This window comes from Poecilia latipinna, unplaced genomic scaffold (assembly GCF_001443285.1).
Source record: "Poecilia latipinna isolate Pla-1442-1.1 unplaced genomic scaffold, P_latipinna-1.0 Scaffold1543, whole genome shotgun sequence".
In the NCBI taxonomy this organism is placed as follows: Eukaryota; Metazoa; Chordata; class Actinopteri; order Cyprinodontiformes; family Poeciliidae; genus Poecilia; species Poecilia latipinna.
The window spans coordinates 118,418-140,086 of record NW_015114159.1 but is presented as its reverse complement, the minus strand read 5'-3'; the positions used below and the strand labels follow the sequence as shown (position 1 = coordinate 140,086).

General features: G+C 39.4%; 1 protein-coding gene across 5 annotated transcripts in view; it reads right to left on the bottom strand.

The window, feature by feature from the left end:
• Positions 1-5,754: 5,754 nt before the first annotated feature.
• Positions 5,755-21,669, bottom strand: part of ccser2a (coiled-coil serine-rich protein 2a) — a 74,585-nt gene continuing 58,670 nt past the window's right edge. The window contains exons 10-13 of one of the 5 annotated variants that reach the window (XR_001428207.1): positions 14,669-14,753; positions 11,790-11,934; positions 11,606-11,677; positions 8,807-8,893 (exon numbers count right to left, since the gene is read on the bottom strand). Coding sequence is in view for 4 of the 5 variants with exons in the window: in XM_015058461.1 (XP_014913947.1) it covers positions 8,291-8,893 (603 nt within the window). In the remaining variant the exon portion in view is untranslated. Of the gene's footprint in view, positions 8,894-11,605; positions 11,678-11,789; positions 11,935-12,766; positions 12,807-14,668; positions 14,754-21,669 lie in introns of all 5 variants that reach the window. The other 4 variants (XM_015058462.1, XM_015058463.1, XM_015058464.1 and 1 more) reach the window with 4 other exon arrangements.

Genomic DNA, 21,669 nt, shown 5'->3' with positions numbered 1-21,669 from the left:
TATATATATATATATATATATATATATATATACATATATAACCGAGCTAAGATCCTGTGGGACTTCCAGATCCAGACAGGCAAGATGGTAATGGCGAACCAACCAGACATTGTGGTGGTGGATAAAGAACAGAGGAAAGTCGTTGTGGTGGATGTAGCAATACCAAGTGACCACAACATCAGGAAAAAGGAGCATGAGAAACTGGAGAAATACCAGGGCCTCAGAGAGGAACTGGAGAAGGCCTGGAAGGTGAAGACCACAGTGGTGCCTGTGGTCATCGGGGCCCTCGGGGCAGTCACCCCCAAACTGGAGCAGTGGCTCAAAAAAAAAAAATATATATATATATATATATCCCATATTTGTTTTTTTTTTATTTGTTTTTTTAATGGGTAGATGGGTCCAAACAAATATCAATTCTACTCCGAACTCAACATAAAAGTTCCTCAGTGTCTGCCATCCTCTTACTATTCATTTCTGAAATTGCCATACTGAGCTGTCACTTTCTGAACTACCTGCAGCTCAGAAATTACAGCTGAGGACGTTTTCAGCACTTTTGACAGCATATGAAAAAGACTCCGTTTCCCCTTTCTAAAGAAGCCCTTTTGCCTGTAATCTCCTACTTTTTAATGACAGTGTCACTCTGCTCCTTGAGCTGGGCAAATTGTTACCCGGCCATCATATCTGAAGAGAGAACTTCATTATTTAATGTACTACATGCAAGGTGTAGGGAGGCTGCATGGACAGTAATGAAAAGGGATGAGTCATGCTACTTACTTTAATTTGATCTGTCAACAAAAAAGAAAAAAAAAACAGTAACGTAGTTATAGCCAAGCCTTCCTGTCATTCCCAGCTTCATGTTATCTTTAAATTATGTTTTCCTTTTTGAAACTTGAAGGAACCAGATTTTATTTGTGATTACAAATCAGGCCTGGAAATGTCTACCAAACTGTAGGATGGATGAATTCAACCCCTTGATACACAGCAGTCATAAGAGTGGAGAGATATTCAAGTCGTCTTTAGGCATATGTGTGGGCATTCATAGTATACTTCAATATGGAGTTTAAATTTGGCTCTTTAATACATTTTTATCTCACTGTGAGATGTTATGATATAACATTTGCCAGATTACAGTCTGAAATTCACTCGGGTACAAATGCCCTCATTTTGGATTTCAGAGAGGGAAAGGAGGGTCTGAAGAGTCAAGATGAAGAACTGAATAAGGCTAAGAAATCAAGAATGAGCTATTTTTTTTAAATGTACTGAACCATCAATATTAAAATTATGACATATGCAGCTATTTTACATTATTTGTATCAAAATCTAATTACATTTTTTTAAAAACATGGATGGATATGGGAAAAATTTAAAGGCATGGCACATTTTTAATCTGACAAAAAATATATAGAATACATTTATAATGAGGAAAGTGATATGGTATTGTACTCGCTTTAGGTTGAGGTTATTTCCATTAATTTGTGAAAGCTCTCTTTTTTCACCGCTTCTGCCATTAGATGAGGTTCTGTGAACTAATACAGAAATAAATTGACAAAGAAATTATCTCACAGCACATCTGTTACAGAATCAAACTTTATTCTTAAAGAAATACCAGCAACAGGGAATAAAAAAAAAAGACAGAAGAAACTGAAAATCTAACTTCTTGAGATCAGCAGGTTCATTTTTCTTTGAGTTTAATGACTTGTGTGCGTTCACCTGTGGCGTCTCGCTGATCCCGCAGCGTCACATTTCTTTTTTTACTCACATTTCTTCATCCATCTAAGACAAGCTGCTCACATCAAAATAGCATTTTAAAGATCCAGACATAAAATATGGAAAAAAAAAACTTTTTTTATTTATTTATTTATTTAGAACTAGGTCATTGCTTTTATATCATACAAAATCCAAACTAAAAAAAAAAAAATCCCACTGAAATAAATGACAAATTCTGCCTACTTTCCATGTACAACTAGTGCAGCGTAAAGTGCTTCATATATATTTAGAAGCATTATATGCTTTATTTTTCTATTTGCATAAACTGATGCTAAAAATTCAGTGCAACATTCTGCCTTTTTTTTGTATTGCACTCTACACTGGATTGAGGCTGCAACAGCTGAGAGCAGCTGATATAGCAGATAATGTACAGCAACCTTGCATAATATGGGAGAAAATACAAATTGCTCCACTGTTCAGCATCATCTGTAATGACTGCAAAACGTCTAGTTGGTGGTTCAGCTCTGGCGAACTTGATAAGACGAGCATTTGTCTTATCAAATGAATTTCACGATGTACGAGAAATAGCAGGTTAGGCAAATCCTGCTGCTGCAAGAGCAGTAAGATGAGCAAATTCATATTTTCACTATCAAACTTTGAGTTTTGTCTTAAGCCTGTGAGCCAGTTTGTTCTGTGTAATCAGTCTTACTCATTTTACCAAAAGAACAAAATGCCATGGTCATTTTTTCCTACTTTTTTGTATTTGAAAAGCATTACTTCATTAGAATAAGGTATATCTTTGCAAAAACAAACCCCCCATCTGTACCTATATCCGTTGACATCACATAAGGAATAAAGGAAAAGATCAGTGTTTATATTGCTTCTGCATTTTTCCATTTTTTACTTGTAGATTTTTAAGCAAATATGTTTTTTTTTTTTTTAGTGAGGTTTACTTAATAGTTTGTACAGCCGTAGCAAAATGTTTCAGAACATTGCATGGGTTGGTTACATTTGCCAATGATAAAACACGCGGAAGTGTGAAGATGGCCAGACCAGACTGGAATGACCGGCTTTCATTATTAACCAATCAGAAAAACTTAAACATATTTGACAATCGTTGACGTTGCCATTTGCTTTCACTTTATGACCCAAAGCGGTATCCACCGCGACTTAAGAGTCAGGTAAAGCATGTAATGTTACACCCTTAGTAATGCAAATAATATTTAAATGCTTCAAACCTCAGATCAATTATGTGAAAAGTCACTGGTCGGCCTTGAGTTCTCCCAAATGTGCCTTTTATGAAATTATCAACCTAATTTGGCAGAATTTGCTGATTCCCCCACCCCGTCATGCTACTTTTATTAAAAGTATGAGACCCATGCTTCATTACCCAGCTGTGGTTTTTAATTGTAATTATATGTCGGTTAGTAGCTTAAAAAACACACAGCTGGATAGTAAAGATGATCAAGTGCTGCTGAGGTGGCTATGGAATAGCTGCCTCTTAAAATCAGAAGAGCCATTTAATCTTTTCCTCCTAGTCATGAGCACATGAGGGGCTAGTAAAAAATATAGTTTTTATAACAGCCTTCAAATCAAACATTAAAAAGAATCCCTTTATTTCTCTATGAAATTTCTATAGTTTCATTTGGATAACGTCATGTCCTGTTTTTTTCTTTTTTCCAATTGAAATGTCAATTGCAGAATTGGCTATGAAATCAAAGCAAAGAGCTCAAAGCTATTAAATTAAATGATGCGCAGCAAGTGTAAGTGCCTACTTTTATATGTCGAGTCTATAAATATATCCATCTTTGACATACAGTAAAGACAACATATCAGACCACTTTGTATCTTTTGTGTTGCTTCATTGTAAACCTGAAGCATCAACAAATTTGTTGTTTGTAAGTTCAGAGATGTCTCCTGGTTGCCGTTTATCGTTGCATGGCAAAAAAAAGAAAGCATCTTTAGTGATGCGTAAAAGCCTAAAATAAAGAAAAAATAGCGCTGCACTCTTTTGTCATTAAGTGTAATGCTGCAGAACCTTTTTATTTTATTTATTTTTTTGCTCAGTAGCTTTGTAATTTGTTGGCCTTAAAACCACATCCCATATTCTAATTAATCAAATTTGGTGCTGCAGCTTTTTGGTTGTTCAAGTTTTTGCTACAGCGCAGCTAGCGTGGCTGATTGGCCTGATTGCTGAATTGAGCACAGTCATTGATTTGGAGATTGGGAAAACAGAACAACACAAACCCATTTCACTTGGCATGGGTAAGCCTTGGAAAACACGTCGCTCTCCCTCGCTCTCTCTCTTTCTGTTACGGACACATGCAAATGCTGGCAGCCAGAAGTGTCTGGAGATGCATATATACAAACTTGAGCAAACATAACAAGCTGCACTGATCTCCTATTTGGCATCGCTGAGCGACCCAGCTGACAGGATCAGGCTACTCTCTGGACCCCAATGTGGATAATATCCTGAGCATTTTGTGTACCTGCCCACAACATTTAGCCTATCAACATCATCCATTTCAGCATCTCATCCTTTCCCTTTTCGTTGTTTAACGCTGTGCGTTTTCTTTTCTCCATCTCTGTTTCCAATTTAATTTGGGGTAAAAAAAAAAAAAAAAAAAAAAAGTTTTTTTTGGCTTCAAAGGGCCCTGTCGCCCGCTTGGCTGGTTTGGCACAATGTCAAGCCTTCCAACAGGTAAACATGCTTTGTCTGTTGTATAAATTCTCACTCTCGCTCACACACACAAGTCTCTGCCCACTTACAGGGTAATCTAAAGAAATACTTGTTTTCATCTGCAGCAGGATCAGTTTGAACTAAATTAACTCATTTGTGTCTTGCCAAAAATATTCACTCCGCTTGAACTTTTTCAGATTTCATCACAGGCAGAAGATCCCTAGAAGCCCGTAGTTACTCAGGAGGAGCTGCAGAGATACACAGCTCAGGTGGTATGACCTGGTAACAGCAAAATTATTAATTTTGCCTTCCACAAATTTGGGCTTTTTAAAAAAAAAAAAAAAAAAAAAAATTGCATAAAGAAAACAAGAAATCTCGTTTGGAAGCAGCGTCGGTACAGCTGCTAGTTGATCCTACGAAACTCAGCGCGTCTGTCACATGAACTCCAGCTAACAATATTAAAGACGGTGGCTGTAGCTCAACAAAATGCGAAGAAGTTCCAAGGATGCACATGCACCGTGTGGGAGCCGTGAGGGACGATGCGTGCGTTTTCTCTGACTGTCATCTCTCCTTGAGTTCAGCAACACTTCCTGTACACGTGCGTCTCTGCATCTCGCTTAACAACGCACACACGCTACGCTGGACCGGCGTGTGTGCGCGCGCGCGTGTCTGCGCCTGTCGCACTTCGTCTGCGCGGGGTGCATTATTGGACGCAGTAGACCGGACACCGCTAGAGGCGTACAGCGAGCGGTCACGCGGCGTGACAGAGAAGAGAGCAGCGTCGCTGTCAGAAGGCCTTTTTAACACACTGCTGCTCTCCATTCGGGGACACTTCATGAGCGTTTGACTGGGGAAAGGACTCTGCGAAGGGACGATAAACACAGCTCTCCAAAAACACCCGCAGAGAGACCACTGAAGCCCCAGAGGCTGGCTACCTGAAAACACACCGCTAATACCTCTGATCTATCCGAAGAGATGTGCGAAGAGGAAAAGAGGAGGGAAAAGAAAAAAAACTGCTTGGATCCTCCAACGGATGTGCAGATAGAGTAAGACAGCAGCTTTACTTCTTTTTTTATGAATCCCTGTTGATGCTTAGGATTAGGGTTGGCAGAAATATGGTTTGATATCATGTCACCTGAATAAGAATATTGCTTGTTTTTTTTTGTTGTTTTTTTCAAATGAATAATTCTGGGGGCTTTTTTGTACCACTGACTCTGTTTCAGCATGTGAAACATTGAACAGCTGTCAACAGGTCTGCTCAGACCAGAGAGCTCCAGCAGCGGGTTTTCATCAGGTACTGCCCACCCACTAGCTAAAGCAAATAAGCAGTATTAAGGCGAGATGTTTGCCTGAAAAATGTCAATTTGTTTTTTTTAGAAAAAGAAGAAATGCATTTTAAATACAACACGGACCTCGAAATATTGGAAAAGCATGTAATTGTTATTTTATTGTTGAATATTGAGCTCTAACTGAACTTAACAGCATTGTCTTTGCTCTGCTCTTTCAAAACAATGTCCACACACCGCTGTAAGCTAGCTCCAGTATGTTGGGTCTTAAAGCCTAGGTTTTCTGGTTAATTATAATATACTAATTAACCAGCAAAATCCAAGCAGCCTTTTGCCATTGTGCACATAATGCACAGATGATTGGAATTCAAAATAATGTACAGCTCTAATAATAACAAATACATCTATTTTGTTAACATATAGTGGAAGGAAAAAAATATGTAAATTAATCATCAAAATATATTAAAACAATTTTTTAAATCACAAATAAAAAAGGAAATAAGTTATGCCCAATTTCATTTCATAAGGAAGTCTTGTTCCTCCCGGGTTTGAACATGGACGGAGACGACCAGCCAACAGAAGAACAACCCGTACACAGATTGCTGCGATGAGAAACTCATGCAGCTTAGAGCAAAACTAAATGCTAACCAAACAATCTGCATTCAGTGTACTTTTACAAGTAGATCGCTGAAATTCAAAAGTACCCTTCCTTGGTAAACGACTCAAGGCACATTTATTTGTTTGTTGCTGTTGTTTTTCTCTCCATTAGCAGTTGCAATTAAGCCAATAAGTGTTCACTTTACAAGGCCGTAAAAGCTGAAGAAGTGCAAACTGCATACCAAAAATAATGAGTTCTGCGATGATGCCCTGTGGTTTGGTTTACTTAAAACCATATCATATGAGTGGTATTTCTCATTGTACTTAAGCATTTCTGCGAATTACATTTAAATCTCACTTGTAGTTTATTCCTCGTTCACTTTCATTTAGATCTTAATTCATTGCTACTTAACTGTCAGATTATAACGTCGGATCACATGAAATCCCTCAGCTGACCTCTTCCTGAAAGGTTTTTATTGGAGGCACATAACTGCAGCGCTTCATAGAAGACTATGACTAAAATATAGAAAATTACTCAGTTGCCGTAGCCGGTCATGAAAGAAACTAAAATTACAAAAGCACAAAGTGTTCTCTTCTTAAATTAGATCATTTTAAAGACACTTTTTTTAAACTTTTATATTTCTGTATATAAACTAAATCTGTTTGTTTTCTAAAGTCCCTGAAGATTACATTCGTTTTGAATCTCTCGCTATGCTATTAAAGTAAACCGAATTTGATTCAATCTTTGAATAATGGGAACAAATTGCTTGCAAAACTTCCAATACTTGGGGTTACTTGGCACACTGGGAAATGTTATGAACTTTATTCATTACGTCTACTTTAAATCGCAGCATCAACAGATTTGGTTCTGGTTTTTGCCCTGTAGAACTGATTTCAGGGTTTGGATATTAAAAAAAGAAATACTTTCTCAAACACTGAGTCAATAAAACTTACTATTTTCTTCTTAGTGTTTTTTACTTATGCACACTCTCATGCCTTTAAGCGTAATTACACTGATGTGTTCTGTTACTTTGACTGGCACACTGTTATTGACACGGCTTCACTAACAGATGGGTGTTGTTTTTCTCTGCCCCTATATTTACATCATAAAGCATTTCAACGGAGGGTCGGCGACCCCTTTTGCTAATATGTGCAGAGTTTGTAATGTTTACCCGAAAATATAAGCACAGTGCAGTGAACTGAGCTACAATGATGCACACACAGCTATGGTGGGGGAGCCGTTTTCCTTTGCTCCTCAAAGCCCTTTCAGTCAGCATACGAACACACCAACAAACACGTTTACACATGCACATATTCTCTGTCCGGAAGTGACAAGCTTCAGAGGGCTTTGACAAATTAGCTTTTCAGTCTGCTGCTGTGCTTTTCACTTTTTCTTTCGCCCTCCTCTTCCTTTTATTTATTTATTTATTTTTTTCCGTACTCAGTCTCACTTCTTGTTTTCGCTCCCGTTTTTCCCCTGGGCCTTCTAAGGCACAGCAGAGGTCACAATCACATCGACTCTGTGTTTAAAAACCAAATGCACCTGTGTGTCAAAGGGCAAGGCTGTCTAAAGTCAACAAGTCCTGGGATCTTAAACGGGACATTAGCCAGAGGGTGTTGCAAAGAAAAACAAAACAAAACAAAAAATGTCAAGTGCAAAGTGTGAAACTTGTTTTCCTCCACCTTCAGTATTCATTGACATGTGCAAAGCTAATGAAATTGACTTGTAATGTAAAATCCATTCTGAATGACACATCCTACCATCTAGTTTTGGCAGCCAACGTAAAAATTGCACCATTAGCAAGTCACAGAACAAAACTACAGTCAACCTCTAATTATCGAGATAAGTCAAAGGAAAAGGAAAACTAATATGGCCTGGGGAGAAGAGGTTGAATTTCACTGACAATGTCATTCGCTTCCTTGGGGAATTATTTGGCTTTGGGAGGCAGGAGTGACTCAAAGGGATCCTGGCTGTCCCAAAGACTTTGAATGACACCTTCCCCAACTTTCCCTGTGAATTTCAGCGAGGCTCTGAAGTTCTGAGAGGCTGAAGAAGTGAAGTTTGACACAGCTTTGGAGCCTGCCCCCGGGGTTCGGCGTTGAAGCAGGGAAGGCCTCTCGTCGGAGGCGGCAGCTGCTTTGTCTGGTGAGCCGGAGGCCCCGAAGAACGGCCCGGTTTCAGAGAGGCCGAGCCGCCAGCACCGACTGAATTCGACGCAGGTGAAGACATCGGCTTGTGGATGCGAGGAGGCTGCAGGGTGCGAGGGCGAGCCGATCTCGGCGCGTCAGAGTTCTGTGCCGGCACAGTGGGAGCTCTCTGCCCAAGCTGTGAAGCGGACGGAGGTGCTGACGCTGGACCGTCTGTGCCAGTTATTCCCCGTGGAGCGCAGGAGCGGGGGCGGCGCAGGTTGGTCCTGGGCAGATGACTCAGCTTGTCAGAGCCACCCGCCCCTGACCCGTCTACTTTAGTGGCTTCAAGAGGACGGTCATTATCTTTGCAAGTCGCTTCCTCTGATCTGCTTCGCGTGAGCTTACTGTGGCCCTCGGTGGGGGGAGTTTTTATTAGTCTTTCCTGGTGCGGCTGCTCGTTGAGATAGGGGTTGAAAGGCTGTAGCGTTCGAGGCTGCGGGAGAAAAAGGAAAAAGAATAAATAAATAAACCAAAAAAATAAAAAAAAAAAAAGAGAAAACTGCAAATAGTCATTGTTTCAGAGGTGGTGCGTTTTTGATCCCCATGGTAACCACGCTGCCGAGTATTTTGCTGCTGTGAATGAATTTTCAAATCAGAAAGCATACAAGCATTCTGCCTTTTTCCCCCACTTGGTTGTTTACTCTTCAAAATGAAGGCTGTTTTCTTTGACGGGCCCTTCACCGCTCCCAAAATGGGGAAAAGCAACGACACACACGACGGTTTAAAAACAAGCAGGGAAGAAGTTTTTCATGTTGGACTCTAGTTTTGGGTTCTGCTGAGCCATTTTGCATGTGGGGTTGTTGAAACACCTGACAATTAAACCAGAGATATCTTAGAGACAACAAAATCATAATGACCATTTTTTTCCTTCTAGAAGCTTACAGTTATAAACTGAAGCTAATTGTCTAAACCAGGACCGGTTTTGCTGTGATTTCTTTTTTCTGATCTCTTCACATTCCAGTCGTAAAAGAATCGTTTTTACAAAACAGTGCAGTGGTTTTTCCACATCGTTCAGAACTTACGAAATTTTACAGCAACAAACCTCAACATATCACATACCAACACCTTAAACATTCAAAAAGCAATATGCGGTGGAAAATAACAATGAACATCAAACGTAAACATGCCGTCTGCATTTTAAAACCTGGTGGTGGCAGCATCATGCTGTGGGGATCCCTCTTTTTCAGCTGAGTCAGGTAAGCTGTCCCATCTGAAAGAAACGTCTTCCAGGATGTTAAAATAACTGATAAAACTATGGTGGGGTTCCACCTTCCAGTACGACAACAATCCAATAAGATGAATAAAATTTAAAGGTACTTATAGTATACGTTGAGTGGCAAATTATTAGCATAACTTTTATTGCTCTTTTGTTCAAAATGACTTCATTTAGAGAAAAAAAAATACATAAACATACAACAATAGCTGCAAGATTAGATTGATATTTTTATAGATCAAAGCATATTTTATGTGTAAGGATGGCCAAGTCAAAACCTAAAATAAAAAATCAATTAAGAATCTACAAGTATTGAAAAGCATAGTTTACAGACACTTTCAATTCCCCCTGACTGAGATATTTTGCAAATAAAACTGGCTAAAGTTGTGCAATGCTGATAGCAATGTAGCCCAATAGCTCCAATGAAGGGTAGAGCTACACAGTGTTGAGATGGGATTATCCCAGAAAATTCTTGCCACACTTTTCAGATTTCCATTTAGGAAAAACATAAAATTGCAATGTTATTGTTTAATACTGGAATCTGCTGCATTCAAGCAAATAAACTACAAAAGCTGACCAAATACTTAAACCCTGCTGTTTTTTTTCTAAATATCACACACATTTATTGCAACAAATATTGTGATCCTACATATCTATCTTTTATAAAGATAAAATAATGCAGACAGATATTTTATCACTTTAAATCCCCACAAAAACTTCCAACTGTGCAGTTGTACTGTGATAAAACACAAATAAATTCAAGGGGCTGTATAACACAGCAAGCAAACTTCAACTTTTCTTCACGTCCGCTTCAGATTTATTCCAGAAAAAAGTCCATTTGTGTTCATATTCTAAGTAGCCCCGAACATCAATAAAGACACTTCATGCTGTTTCTAACATGAGCCGTTGAGTTTCACATAGATCTGTGAACTATCAGTGGCCGTCAGATTTTACCTCTGGATATCTGGTCTTTTGGGATCTTTGTGCCTTGGCAGGATCTTACAGTATTCAACCCACCTGAAACCATGAACAGCTACTAATGAGCCTGAATCCCATCTTAGCACAACTTTGCTCCTCTGAGTAGAAGGTAAGAGAATCTCAAAGGATGCGCACATATTATATATATCTATAGCTGCACTGGTCAGGTTTGCTGTGGATTTTCCCACCAGTGGTCATTTGCAATATTAGGCACCACAGCTCCATCTCCTGGTCCCCTGCCACACTGCAGCTTGTTTTTGGACCAATTCTGCCAAGTGAAACTGTTGTTTTCTTGTCAAAGACTTGCAACTCAAACTGTCTTATGAATAAATGTTTGTGGTGCTTCTTGCGTAAGGGCATATTATCTTTGCCAATCCACTGTGTTATTAGTTCGTTTTTTTCCATATTCAGTGTCAGAGGGGAAGAACTCCTTGATGGCTCTAATAATTCAAAAGACAAATCACAATTAGCAGGAGATGTCACCATGCACTTTGCTAACAAGCGACATGAGCATAATCAACAAAGTGGATGAAACGCAACTTTTATCCCATTTCACGTTTTGATCTCGTCTGCATTCACGCTGAGAAACTTTAAAAGCCGACTTTATTCTACATTTCATCTGGAGTTCATAACAAATCCGGTCTGAAAAGTCTATTAATGGAAGCACGTCAGTAACCTGGCACCTTTAATTGTAAGGCATGTCATTAGCCCACACGGCACAGCGTATTTATACCTTCTCCTGGCTGGTGGGGAGACGGTGTGTGATGGCGGCATGACATGCCTACAGGCTTGGAGCCAGTAATTATTTGCATCTACAGGTGTCTGCTTCAGATACTAATAATTTGCAGCAATCACTCGGAGCTTTCTGATGCACTGTCATGCAGGTAAATATCTCAGCTTCTAATGATAGCTATCGCATTAACAGAAATCCACCCAAGTGCCAATTTGCGGCACCTGGAAGATGTCGTGGCCAACTGCGATCTGTCTCGTCTGCAGCTTCAATCACCACCAGGAGTAAGCGAGTGACTGGAAAACAGCATGCAGGAAGGGGAAAATATGGACTGAGAAACTGTGAGAGTTTGCTGAAGTACATGACTGTAGCAAAAGCCTGGATGAGACCGTCAATATTGTGACGCACCATGCTGAAGGCTGGATCGGAGTTAAAAGAACAGAGAAGTTGTTTCATGCTTTACACAGAGGAATCCGGGTATGAAACGTATCTGCATCCATTAACACAGGATCTTTACTAACTGTGAGCGACTTTTGAACCTTAAATGGTAAAGCTGGAAAGAAAAAAAGAAAAAAGAAAGAAAAACATGCACAAGACTTAATGTGATGGAATAAACACGACAAATCAAAGTTGAAAACAAGAGGGTTTTTTTAAAACCCCACAAAGCTGATCATCTGTGTACCACAAACATTTTCATACTCATGCTTGAACTTTTCATATTTTAATCTCAATACAAAAACAAACTTGAACGTTTTTTGAGGATGTCACTGGGTTTGATTAAAATAGTAGTGCATGACTTTTTGAAGAGGAAGGAAAAAAGGAATAAGGTTTTCAAACGCGCCACATGTTTTCTGCCTTCCTCGTCAACACTTCAGAGTCCTAGATGCAGCTGCAGGTCTTATGGGGTTTGTCTCTAGCAGCTTTCCACATCTACTGTACTTCTTTGTAAAAAAGTTAAAAGTCTCATAATCAGATTTAGATTCAGCCTATTCCAAAACATTGTGTAATGCAGGTTTTTTTTTTCTTATTACCTTTTTTGCAAAAAGGTTGTTTGTTTTTTTTAACCATTTATCATTTCTCTTCCATGTTCATGCACTACTTTATGTTGGCATATCACAAACCCCCACCTCAGAAAAACCAGTGAAAGTTTGTGTTTGTGGCAAAAAAAATATGAATAAGAAAGGTTTTGCAAGACACTGCAGCACTCTTCATAGTCATCTACAAAATCAATGGAGAATTTATGCAAAGTAAAAGCTGAAAAACCAAATCATGCCAACAGCTGTACAAGGACATGCTTCTGTCGTGCCCCTCTGACGCCAAAACTTCAGAGCAGCGTGTTGGTCTGAGGGAGCAGCATCTTCACATTAAAGAAAGGGTTACTGTACCACGCTGTGTCAGTGAAGTAGTGCACTAGATGCTCCACTCCTAGCCAAAGGCGTTATGCAATGAGGAGGCAAAGGCAGAGGAGAACGAATGAGAAGGGTTCAGTCACATTCAGATTTTTTGAGAGACAGACAGTGTAGACTTGAGAGGAGGATGGGGCTTTGAAGACAGGCAGCGTGGATAAAAATAGCTGCAGGTTAAAGAGAAAGAAGTACGTATTTATTTTATTATTTTATTTATTTATCTTTTTTACTGTGCTGGATATGTTTTTCCCAGAAGTAAAACAAAGCTTCAAAAACAAGGTCATGTGTTAGGTGAAAAAAACAAACCCTTGCAATGTCAAGTATGGTTAGGATTTTCCTAATTAACGTCAATGTCTAATTCTTTAATCTGAAAATAAAAAACCTCCACTGGCAAAATATTCAGTTTTTTTTTTTTTTTTCTAAAAAAAAAAAAAAAAAAATCACTGTTCACTGCTACTAGACTGGCAGTTAATAGCACCTTCATTGAAAACAGTGATACATTTATGTATGTAAAAAAAACAAAAAAAAACATTGAAATAACTTAATTGTGCTGAAATAAATGTACCTCGGCTACATTTTTTTTCCACATTCCTTATCAATAAAAGGCCGAGTCCTGGGGAGACGCATAACAAGAAAGCAGCGTGGATTCCTTTATTCTTCCCTTTGTGTTTTTCACTCATGTGCATTTTCAGAGGGCTATTCACCAATTCTTATTGTTCTTTGCCAACCTTGTCTACCCGCTAACACGTCTCCACTGCACTCACAAAAGCTTTGTTGTTATGCCCAATAAGTTGAGACGGTTGTGACAACAATCTCAACATTTCTTCAGTCTTGTCATTTTTAATAAAGTCCTACTGGTTTACTTTCAGGTTTGTGTTTGCAGCAAAGCGTGTGTTGTGTGTTTTACTCTTCAAGGGCTGACTATACATTGCCTGAATGGTGAGCTGGTATTTTATTCATGGTCATCATATATAGAAACTATCCCTGCTGTAAGCTGGAGTTGATGTATTATCACTAAGTTAACAACTACGTGCGTGCCTTGAAAGTCGACAAAAAGACAAAAGAAAAATAAATCAATAGTAGAGATGCACCAATATGGATCATTCTACTCATCTCTACTCAGTAAAGCGTTCAGTTGTTGTTTGAGATCTAGACTTTAAAAACAGTATTCCATATATTTTGTTGCTTTTCTGAAGGTACTGTTGTTTTAAAACAGAGAACAGAGAGAAAGGAGAACAATCAGAGTTTAGCATATTTATCAAATACATTGTTTAGCACTAAAAACATCAGTCTGTCGATAATCCCTCAAGAATGGGTATACCCTTACCTCAAGTTTAGCTTGTTCCATGACAGAGTTTAAAAGCTCAGAAGGACAAAAGTGAGTAATTTTGGTCTGCTAAGTTTAGCTTTCTCTCGCTCTCTCGCAGCCAGAGAGGTCTGGAGTTCTCTTTTCGAAAAAATATTCTCACTTATTTCCTCCAATCTTATTTTTGAACACCTCATCTGTACCAAAAAGAGCCAAGTTTGACTCTTCTTCACTCAGCAACAACAGTGGCCACAATGAAGATCACAGTTTTCACAAAGCAAAATAAAAACAATAAAAACAAATAATTTGTGTTCCCTTTATATACATTGTGTGTCTTTTCCATTTGTTTAATTACTTGCTTATTCTTTTATTTGTGCATTATTTTTTTTCCCCCAGTTTTCATGTAATCTAATCTCCGGTAAAATCTGGTTAGAGCAAAATTTGCCTGTAGCTGTGAAACACATCCCTTAAAAAACACGATAAATACGCAATTGACTGAAAACCTGGTTGAGTTTTTTTGAACACATGCATTTTGTTATAGAATGTTAGAGAAGCAGAAAATGTTAGTAACTCACTGTGTCTGCGCTGGGGCATGCTGGTATGGATCAAGCCCTGCTGCTGTGCATGCCAAGGGGACAGCAAGGGGTTGGGCAGCACACCCTGTGCAGAGCAAAGACACAAAGGACAAAAAGTAATGCATACCCAAGCACACACTCACTCACACACGCACACCGAAAGTCCTGCTCAAAGTAGTAATTGACCCTTTGCACAAGACGTCATGCACTTCAGAAAGCAGCCCACTCCGCTTTTACGATCACAGCCTACGTGTGAATGAATTCCTGCAAAATTGGTCAAAAAAACCAGATGGTAGCCTAAAATCGCTTTCATTTAGTTGATTTCGCAGTGAAAATTGTCATAGGGTGCTGCGCAGTCGGCTGAAAAAACACACAAGGTTGCAAAGCAAACTTGTCATTGCAGCCTTTTCCGTTTGATGAGGAAATAAGATTGAGATGGATAGCAGCAATCATTCATTAGGACTGGCAGCCCTTGGTGTATATGCGGATTTGCAGCGAACACTTTTAACAAGGTAAAAAGATTAACATTCATATACTTCAAAAGAAAGAAAGATTAGTGAGATGCAAATATTGCCATTTAGAGAAGGTTTGCACGGCTGATAATGGAGAAAAATGTCCCGCCGTCATGTAGCCAACACTTTGTATGATTTTAAGTCTGCTCTGTTGTAAGATGAAGTGCCGTTTATGACATATAAATGTGGCCTGAATTCAGAAAACGAAAAAAAAAAAGTCGCTGATTTGATCAAATCAATAGACTTGGAGAAGCTATGAGTCGGTTCAAAGTAGTATCTCCAACATTTGGAAATACTATTGTCTATGAATCCCACCTAGATGTGCTACGTCATTTTTATTATAGTTATTTTGACATGGACACATAGAAGCCATGGCTATATTGGCATAAACAACTTGGGAAAACTTCACTTCCTACATCTGCCATGGCCCCACAATGCGATTTGGTGGCATAGTTGTGTAAAAGGTCGATAGTGAAGCACCAAGGCATCATTAGCAAGTACGATCTGTCCTATTAGCACATTGCACAAAAACTAAGTCACATGCAAACCTTCATTCTGTCATGCAAAGACCGATACATCATGTGAGGCCACTTTAAAATTTTATTTCTTAGCATAACTTGATTATGTTATCTGAACTTTTGTTGTTCTTTGCAGGGAAATCGCCAACACACAAAAAAGAAATACCTATGCAGGACACATCCAAGTGTAGGAAGAGTATATTTAATAAAACAATTTCTCGGCATTATTCTATAAGGGCAGTATGTCCAAGAAGCAAGAACAAGAAAAGGAGGATCTATGTTTCTCATGGTTTCTATCCTAATTTATTCAAGACATTCTGTAACTGTAAACACTCTGCTAAGTCCGCACCAATAATAGCTTTTCTCCCTCTCAATAACACCTTGCATCCTGATCACCTTGCATGTCCCTATTAGTAATGCAGTGATTTTGTTTCCTCACTATTCATCTTATCGCAGCGTAACGTATTTGCATCTTACCTATGGAGCTACAGCAAGTGTGGCACACCACCAGAAATAGGTGCATTAGAAACAATGTGACAGAGTGCAGCCCTGACTCTGCATAATGCATGATGTGATGCATAGCGCTGAAGCTATGCGTGTGGTAATAAGCATAGCAGCAGCAGCGGCAGAAGGGACAGTCCAGTCATGGAGGCTGTTCATCTCTGGCTGTATCGACTAGAAAGGTTCTCTGTAACAACACAGATCAGTCCAGCCTGACTGTGGGCTTTACTGGCACGCATGGTTGCTGTTCCCTAAAGTTTAGGCTTTTCTGCTTAGATCAGAGAGTTACATATTTTTTTATGTCGGGATTGACTTTGCTGTTTGGATCCGAGAGAGGTGTTGGGATAATATTCAGCGAGAAATAAATTCATTTATTCAATGATGTATGGGGGGGACGGGGGGGAAGGAATGTTCTCTCAAGAAGTTTTGACTCGAGATAGCATAAGATCTCAGCCAGGCTTCACTTCAAAGTACATATGCATCCTCTGTGTTTGAGAATGTTTGCAGTGTACTCAGAACAGGGCCTTAAAGAGACAGAAGCTAAGGTAACACTTTATTGGAAGGGTGTTGAATAAGACTGACATGACACTGTCATAAACATAACACCTGTCATGAACATGAATAAGCCTTCATGAATATTTATGACTGTTGTCATAAAGCGTCATTCTGTAAATTTGGACACTTTTAATACAAAGTTGACATTATTCAAAATGTCTTTGTTATGACAACTTGACATTAACCAGGAAATCATTACTGTTTAAACTTTACCTTTAATAACATAAAGTTACCTAATTTTTAAAGTGCAATCAGTAATACTTTTATAACAAATTTACATCAGTAATGTTTTCTTGGTTAATGTCAAGTTGTCATAACAAAGACATATTGAATAATGTCAACTTTGTATTAAAAGTGTCATAATTTACCGAATGACGCTTTATGACAACAGTCATAAATATTCATGAAGGCTTATTCATGTTCATGACAGGTGTTATGTCAGTCTTATTCATCCCCCTTCAAATAAATGTTACTGAAGCTAAACTGAGCCTTTCAGTCAGATGTTGAGTTGGCCATGTTTTCACTGTTTGCACATAACTTATCTAAAACCTTTTTTTTTTTTTTTTTTTTTTTTTAAATCCCCCAAGTTGAGGTGATCATATTATAAAGGGACAGAATACCACCCTGTTGGTGAAGAAAAAGTCTACAGCAATAACATAGTGGCCATCTTTTGATGTCAAAACAGCCGTGACCATTGAGGTGCAGACTTTACTAGACTCCTGAAGATGCAGATTCTGGCAACATGTTATGAGCAGAAATAATGCTGCAACCAGTGGAAAGACATGACGGTCCATCACATCGCACAACTACGCCACCGAGTTATAATGTTGGACATTTAAAGGCCAAGTCAACAACTCAGACATGTTGAACGACTTAAACCTGTCTTTAACCATAATAATAAAATTCCTATGGTGCAAATGCTCTGCTATGAGGCTTTGGTAGGTAAACTAAACTCCACATACATGGTACGTTTCAAGGTTTTGAGAATATTATCCTGGTACCATTTGCGTGTTTCTAGCAATGTAGTTTCCAAGCTTTTTTTCTGAATTCATGTTGGGGAGATTTAAAAAACAAACTATCGGATTGTTGCTTCCCTCTCGTCTATGCAGAGAGCCACCTCTTGAAATAATGTTGTAACACACACAAACTATATATTTGACACATCAACACAAAAGCAGGGGGAAAAAAAAATAAAAAATCATCTCCCTTGCAGGTACAGTCGACACCATTATGGAGGCCTCCCAGTGTGACTATTGTAGGAGGAGGAGGATGTTTCTGTCGCAGGCCTTTATTAAACACCAACAACAGCTTCAGCAGGAGGTCCTGGCAGGAACTTCACTTCAAGGCTTCATTTGCAGAGGACCAGGCAAAGAGAACAAAAGAGTAAGCTTGAGGGCTTATGAACAATCCTGACAGCATCGAGCACATTTCACAGAACTGTGCAGCAGTTCAGCCCGCCTTTTTTTTTTTTTTTTGAATTTTCCATCAATATAAATGCTCCCAGATGAAGGGCTGAGAGAGCATTGCGAGAGCAGTGTGACAAAAAGGGGAATATTGAAGTTATTCTTTTGATATGTCATTAGTAAAATGCATCAGACCTTTGTGTGGCTGAGCCTCGACAGCACAGCTGAACTATGGCATTGGCACAAAGGGGGCGGCCTTAATAAATCTGGTATTCCACTTGACTTAACTTAGTGCCAGAACACCTACTGTATAGCTGAATGTGGCTGTCAAAATTCAAAGATGTTCCTGCAAATGTATTTTAACTCCATTTTTCTTTTTTACCATTACAACCACAAACTGCAATCTATCAACTGTGAAGTAAGTAAAATAAGGGAATACTTGTTTTTCAACTTTTTTTTTTTTTTTTATTAATCAATGATCAAACAGCATAAAGATCAAAAGGAATCAGGGGTGATTCTGAAGATACGATAAGCAGGGTCAGACTATAGAAGAACATTTCAAGAGAGTTTCTGAGATAACCAGAAAGAATGTGAGATAACTGCAAATGTACCAAGACACGGATGTCCACCAACACTGACCAGTGGTGGTGCAGGCGTAGAGCGCAACCCCCATGAGGAGGCCTTAGTCCTCGACGTGGCTGTTGCAGGTTCGGTTCCTGACCTGATGAAACTGTGCTGCATATCTTCCCCTCCTCTCTCATTACACACTTTCCTGTCTGACCACTCTCAAATTAAGGCCACTAGAGTCAACAAAGCCTTTCAAAAAAAAAAAAACATTGATTGGTAAATGGGAGCTACTAGCTGTGTACTCTACAAACCCAGCCTTCATGAAAGAGTGGTAAGCCATGTAGCGTATGTACAAAACCCTATGTGAAGCTGAAAACTGTGTGTCGGACACCCTCAATAAAACGATTCCACTCTGAAACATAGCGTTGGCAGCGCCATGCTACAGGGAGGCTTTTGCAGAAGGTGGGTAAAGTTGATGAATGGAGCCAAATACAATCTTACAAGAAAACCTTAAAGACCTGAGCCGGACTACGACCTAAACAGGCAGAGCTACAATAATTTGGCTCGGATTGAAGCACAATAATGTGTTAAAATGACGGTTCATGTCTAGACGCTAAACATTTAGTGCATCTGCGCTAACATTTAATTTCTGAAAATCTGAGTGACAGAGCTTTTGACACTGTTGTTATAAGCTGACAAATGTGAAAAAGTTCAACACATATCGACACTTTAGCGAGCCACCGATAAAAAGTTAAACGATTACCAGTTTTAATGCTCCAAACACGGTTTTGCAACAATATCATTCCATTTCTGCAGTAGAGAACTGCACTCTATGCAACACATAACCTGCCACTTAAAAATTGCCAGCTACTTTAATCAGCAACTGTCTACCTGCATTTGAATGGAACGCTGATAATTGTTATAGCTTTAACTGGTAATCTCATCCTATGCAAAGTCCATGAAGACATAACACAACAGGTGAGCCAACATGTGAAATGTGTTACAGAACCAGACCACCTGTTCAGTTTCTCCTCATATAAGGATTACACATGACAAACAAACAAAAAAAAAAGAAAATAAGTTCAGCACACCACAAAGGCAGCCTGCAGCTGCCACCTCCAGTGTTTAATCTATGCCTGCAGCAGATTGTTGGCTTGGTGTTTTAGCTCTCTTACTCTCACTTTTAAGATGTGTTAGTCAGCCTCTTGTGTTCCTTAAGCGGATAGTGTGAAAGTAGGATGAGAATTAAAAAGCCAAGTAAAAGTTCCCATCCGTTATCTACCATATACCTACTTCCTTGACAACACGCCGTCTCTAACAGCCTTTATTCTGCCTGTTTGGCTCCTCTAATCCGCCGAGCTTTACGTATCAGGCTATTATAAATACTTTAGGTCTGACCACAGTGACTCACTTCACTGACTTTAGCAATTAAATCCTCACCTATCAAACGCCGAGCACGCACAAGACGGGGTGCATTTGCGGCCGTCTGCCTGCAAACGCGAGAGCAGAAATAACAACAGGATCCGGGAGGGGAGAACCTTCCACCTACAGCTAAACACTGATCTCTCTCCGCACTTTTCTCGCTGCCGGTGACGGAAAATTGATCCAATTACGGCGAAAGTTAAGAATTCGAGAGGAGAAACAATCTCGGGCAAAAAGGCGGGGAGACGCGCAGACAAGCAGGAGAAATCACTGAAGCAAGCGAGCCACAGAGCGAGGGAGCAGAAGTGACAAAAAAAAAAGGCACTGGGAAAGCTCTGTGAAGAGAGGAGGATGTTTGAGAAGCAAAGAGGGAGTGGGAGGGCGGCTGTAATTATCCTCTCTGTCTGCCACTGATGTAACACTGCTTATTCCGCTGCCTTTTGTTTCATAGCGGCTGCTAATCTGCATCTTTGTTTATCTGGGTTATAAGCAAGGTCGTCTCTCCAGTCCTCATTCGGCTGAACTCATTGTTCAGTCACATTCACCGAGCGTGCTCCCCACTCAACACTCAAGCACAAGAGATGTGTGCGTGTGTGTGTGTGTGTGTGTGTGTGTGTGTGTGCGTGCGTGTGGCACATCCTGCTCTCGTACTTACACACAGGTCAAAGAAACGCAGGCAGACAAACACAAAGCTGTGCGCCTTTTCTATTGTGGCAAATGTGAAATGACTAAAAATGATACCCACCCAGGTTTTAGTCGCTGCAGAAGAAAGAGACGGCAGGGAAAGCATAATTATTATTATTATTATTATTATTATTATTATTATTTTTGTTTGTGCTGCTGTGATTCCTCCGGGGAGCTGCTCACACAGATTATTGCTATAAAGTGACATTTCAATGGTTTCTAATGTGACGCCTGGTGTGTGATGAGCTGCAACAAGCTTGACCGATATCATGCGCATCTTGTACATTGCCTTGCAACTCTTTCCATTTTAGTAAGTATCTTTTCTTTTCGCCCCATATTTCTTGGAAGAATGCAACTTAGATTGCATGCAGATGATCATAAAATGCTGCATTGCATGATTCCAAACATACTCGGCCAGTCCTTCAAATAGAATATAAAACCAAAATCAAAATCATTTAAAAAAGGTAATCCATTTCTCTAACTTGATTCAAAACATGAAACTCATATTATATGAACTCCTTAGATGCAAAATGAAGTAGTGTAGGAATTGGCTTATGTTAATTTTGATTATTGCAGCTTATAATTTATGAAGACCCTAAATTCTTTTTCTCAGAAAATTTTAATTTTACATAAGACTCCCCGCGGACGTTTAGAGACATTTACAGATTCTGAAAGTGTGAAGTCTTAGCTTTGTAATCATTTCAAACACATAGAAAAAAAAACAATAATATGTGGCCGTTTGAATTTTGGCACTTTGCAAATTAGATTAATGAGAAAACAGGCCTCAAAGTTCCACCCGATGAGCTACTTGGGGGTGTTCACAAAGGCTGCTTTTGTGC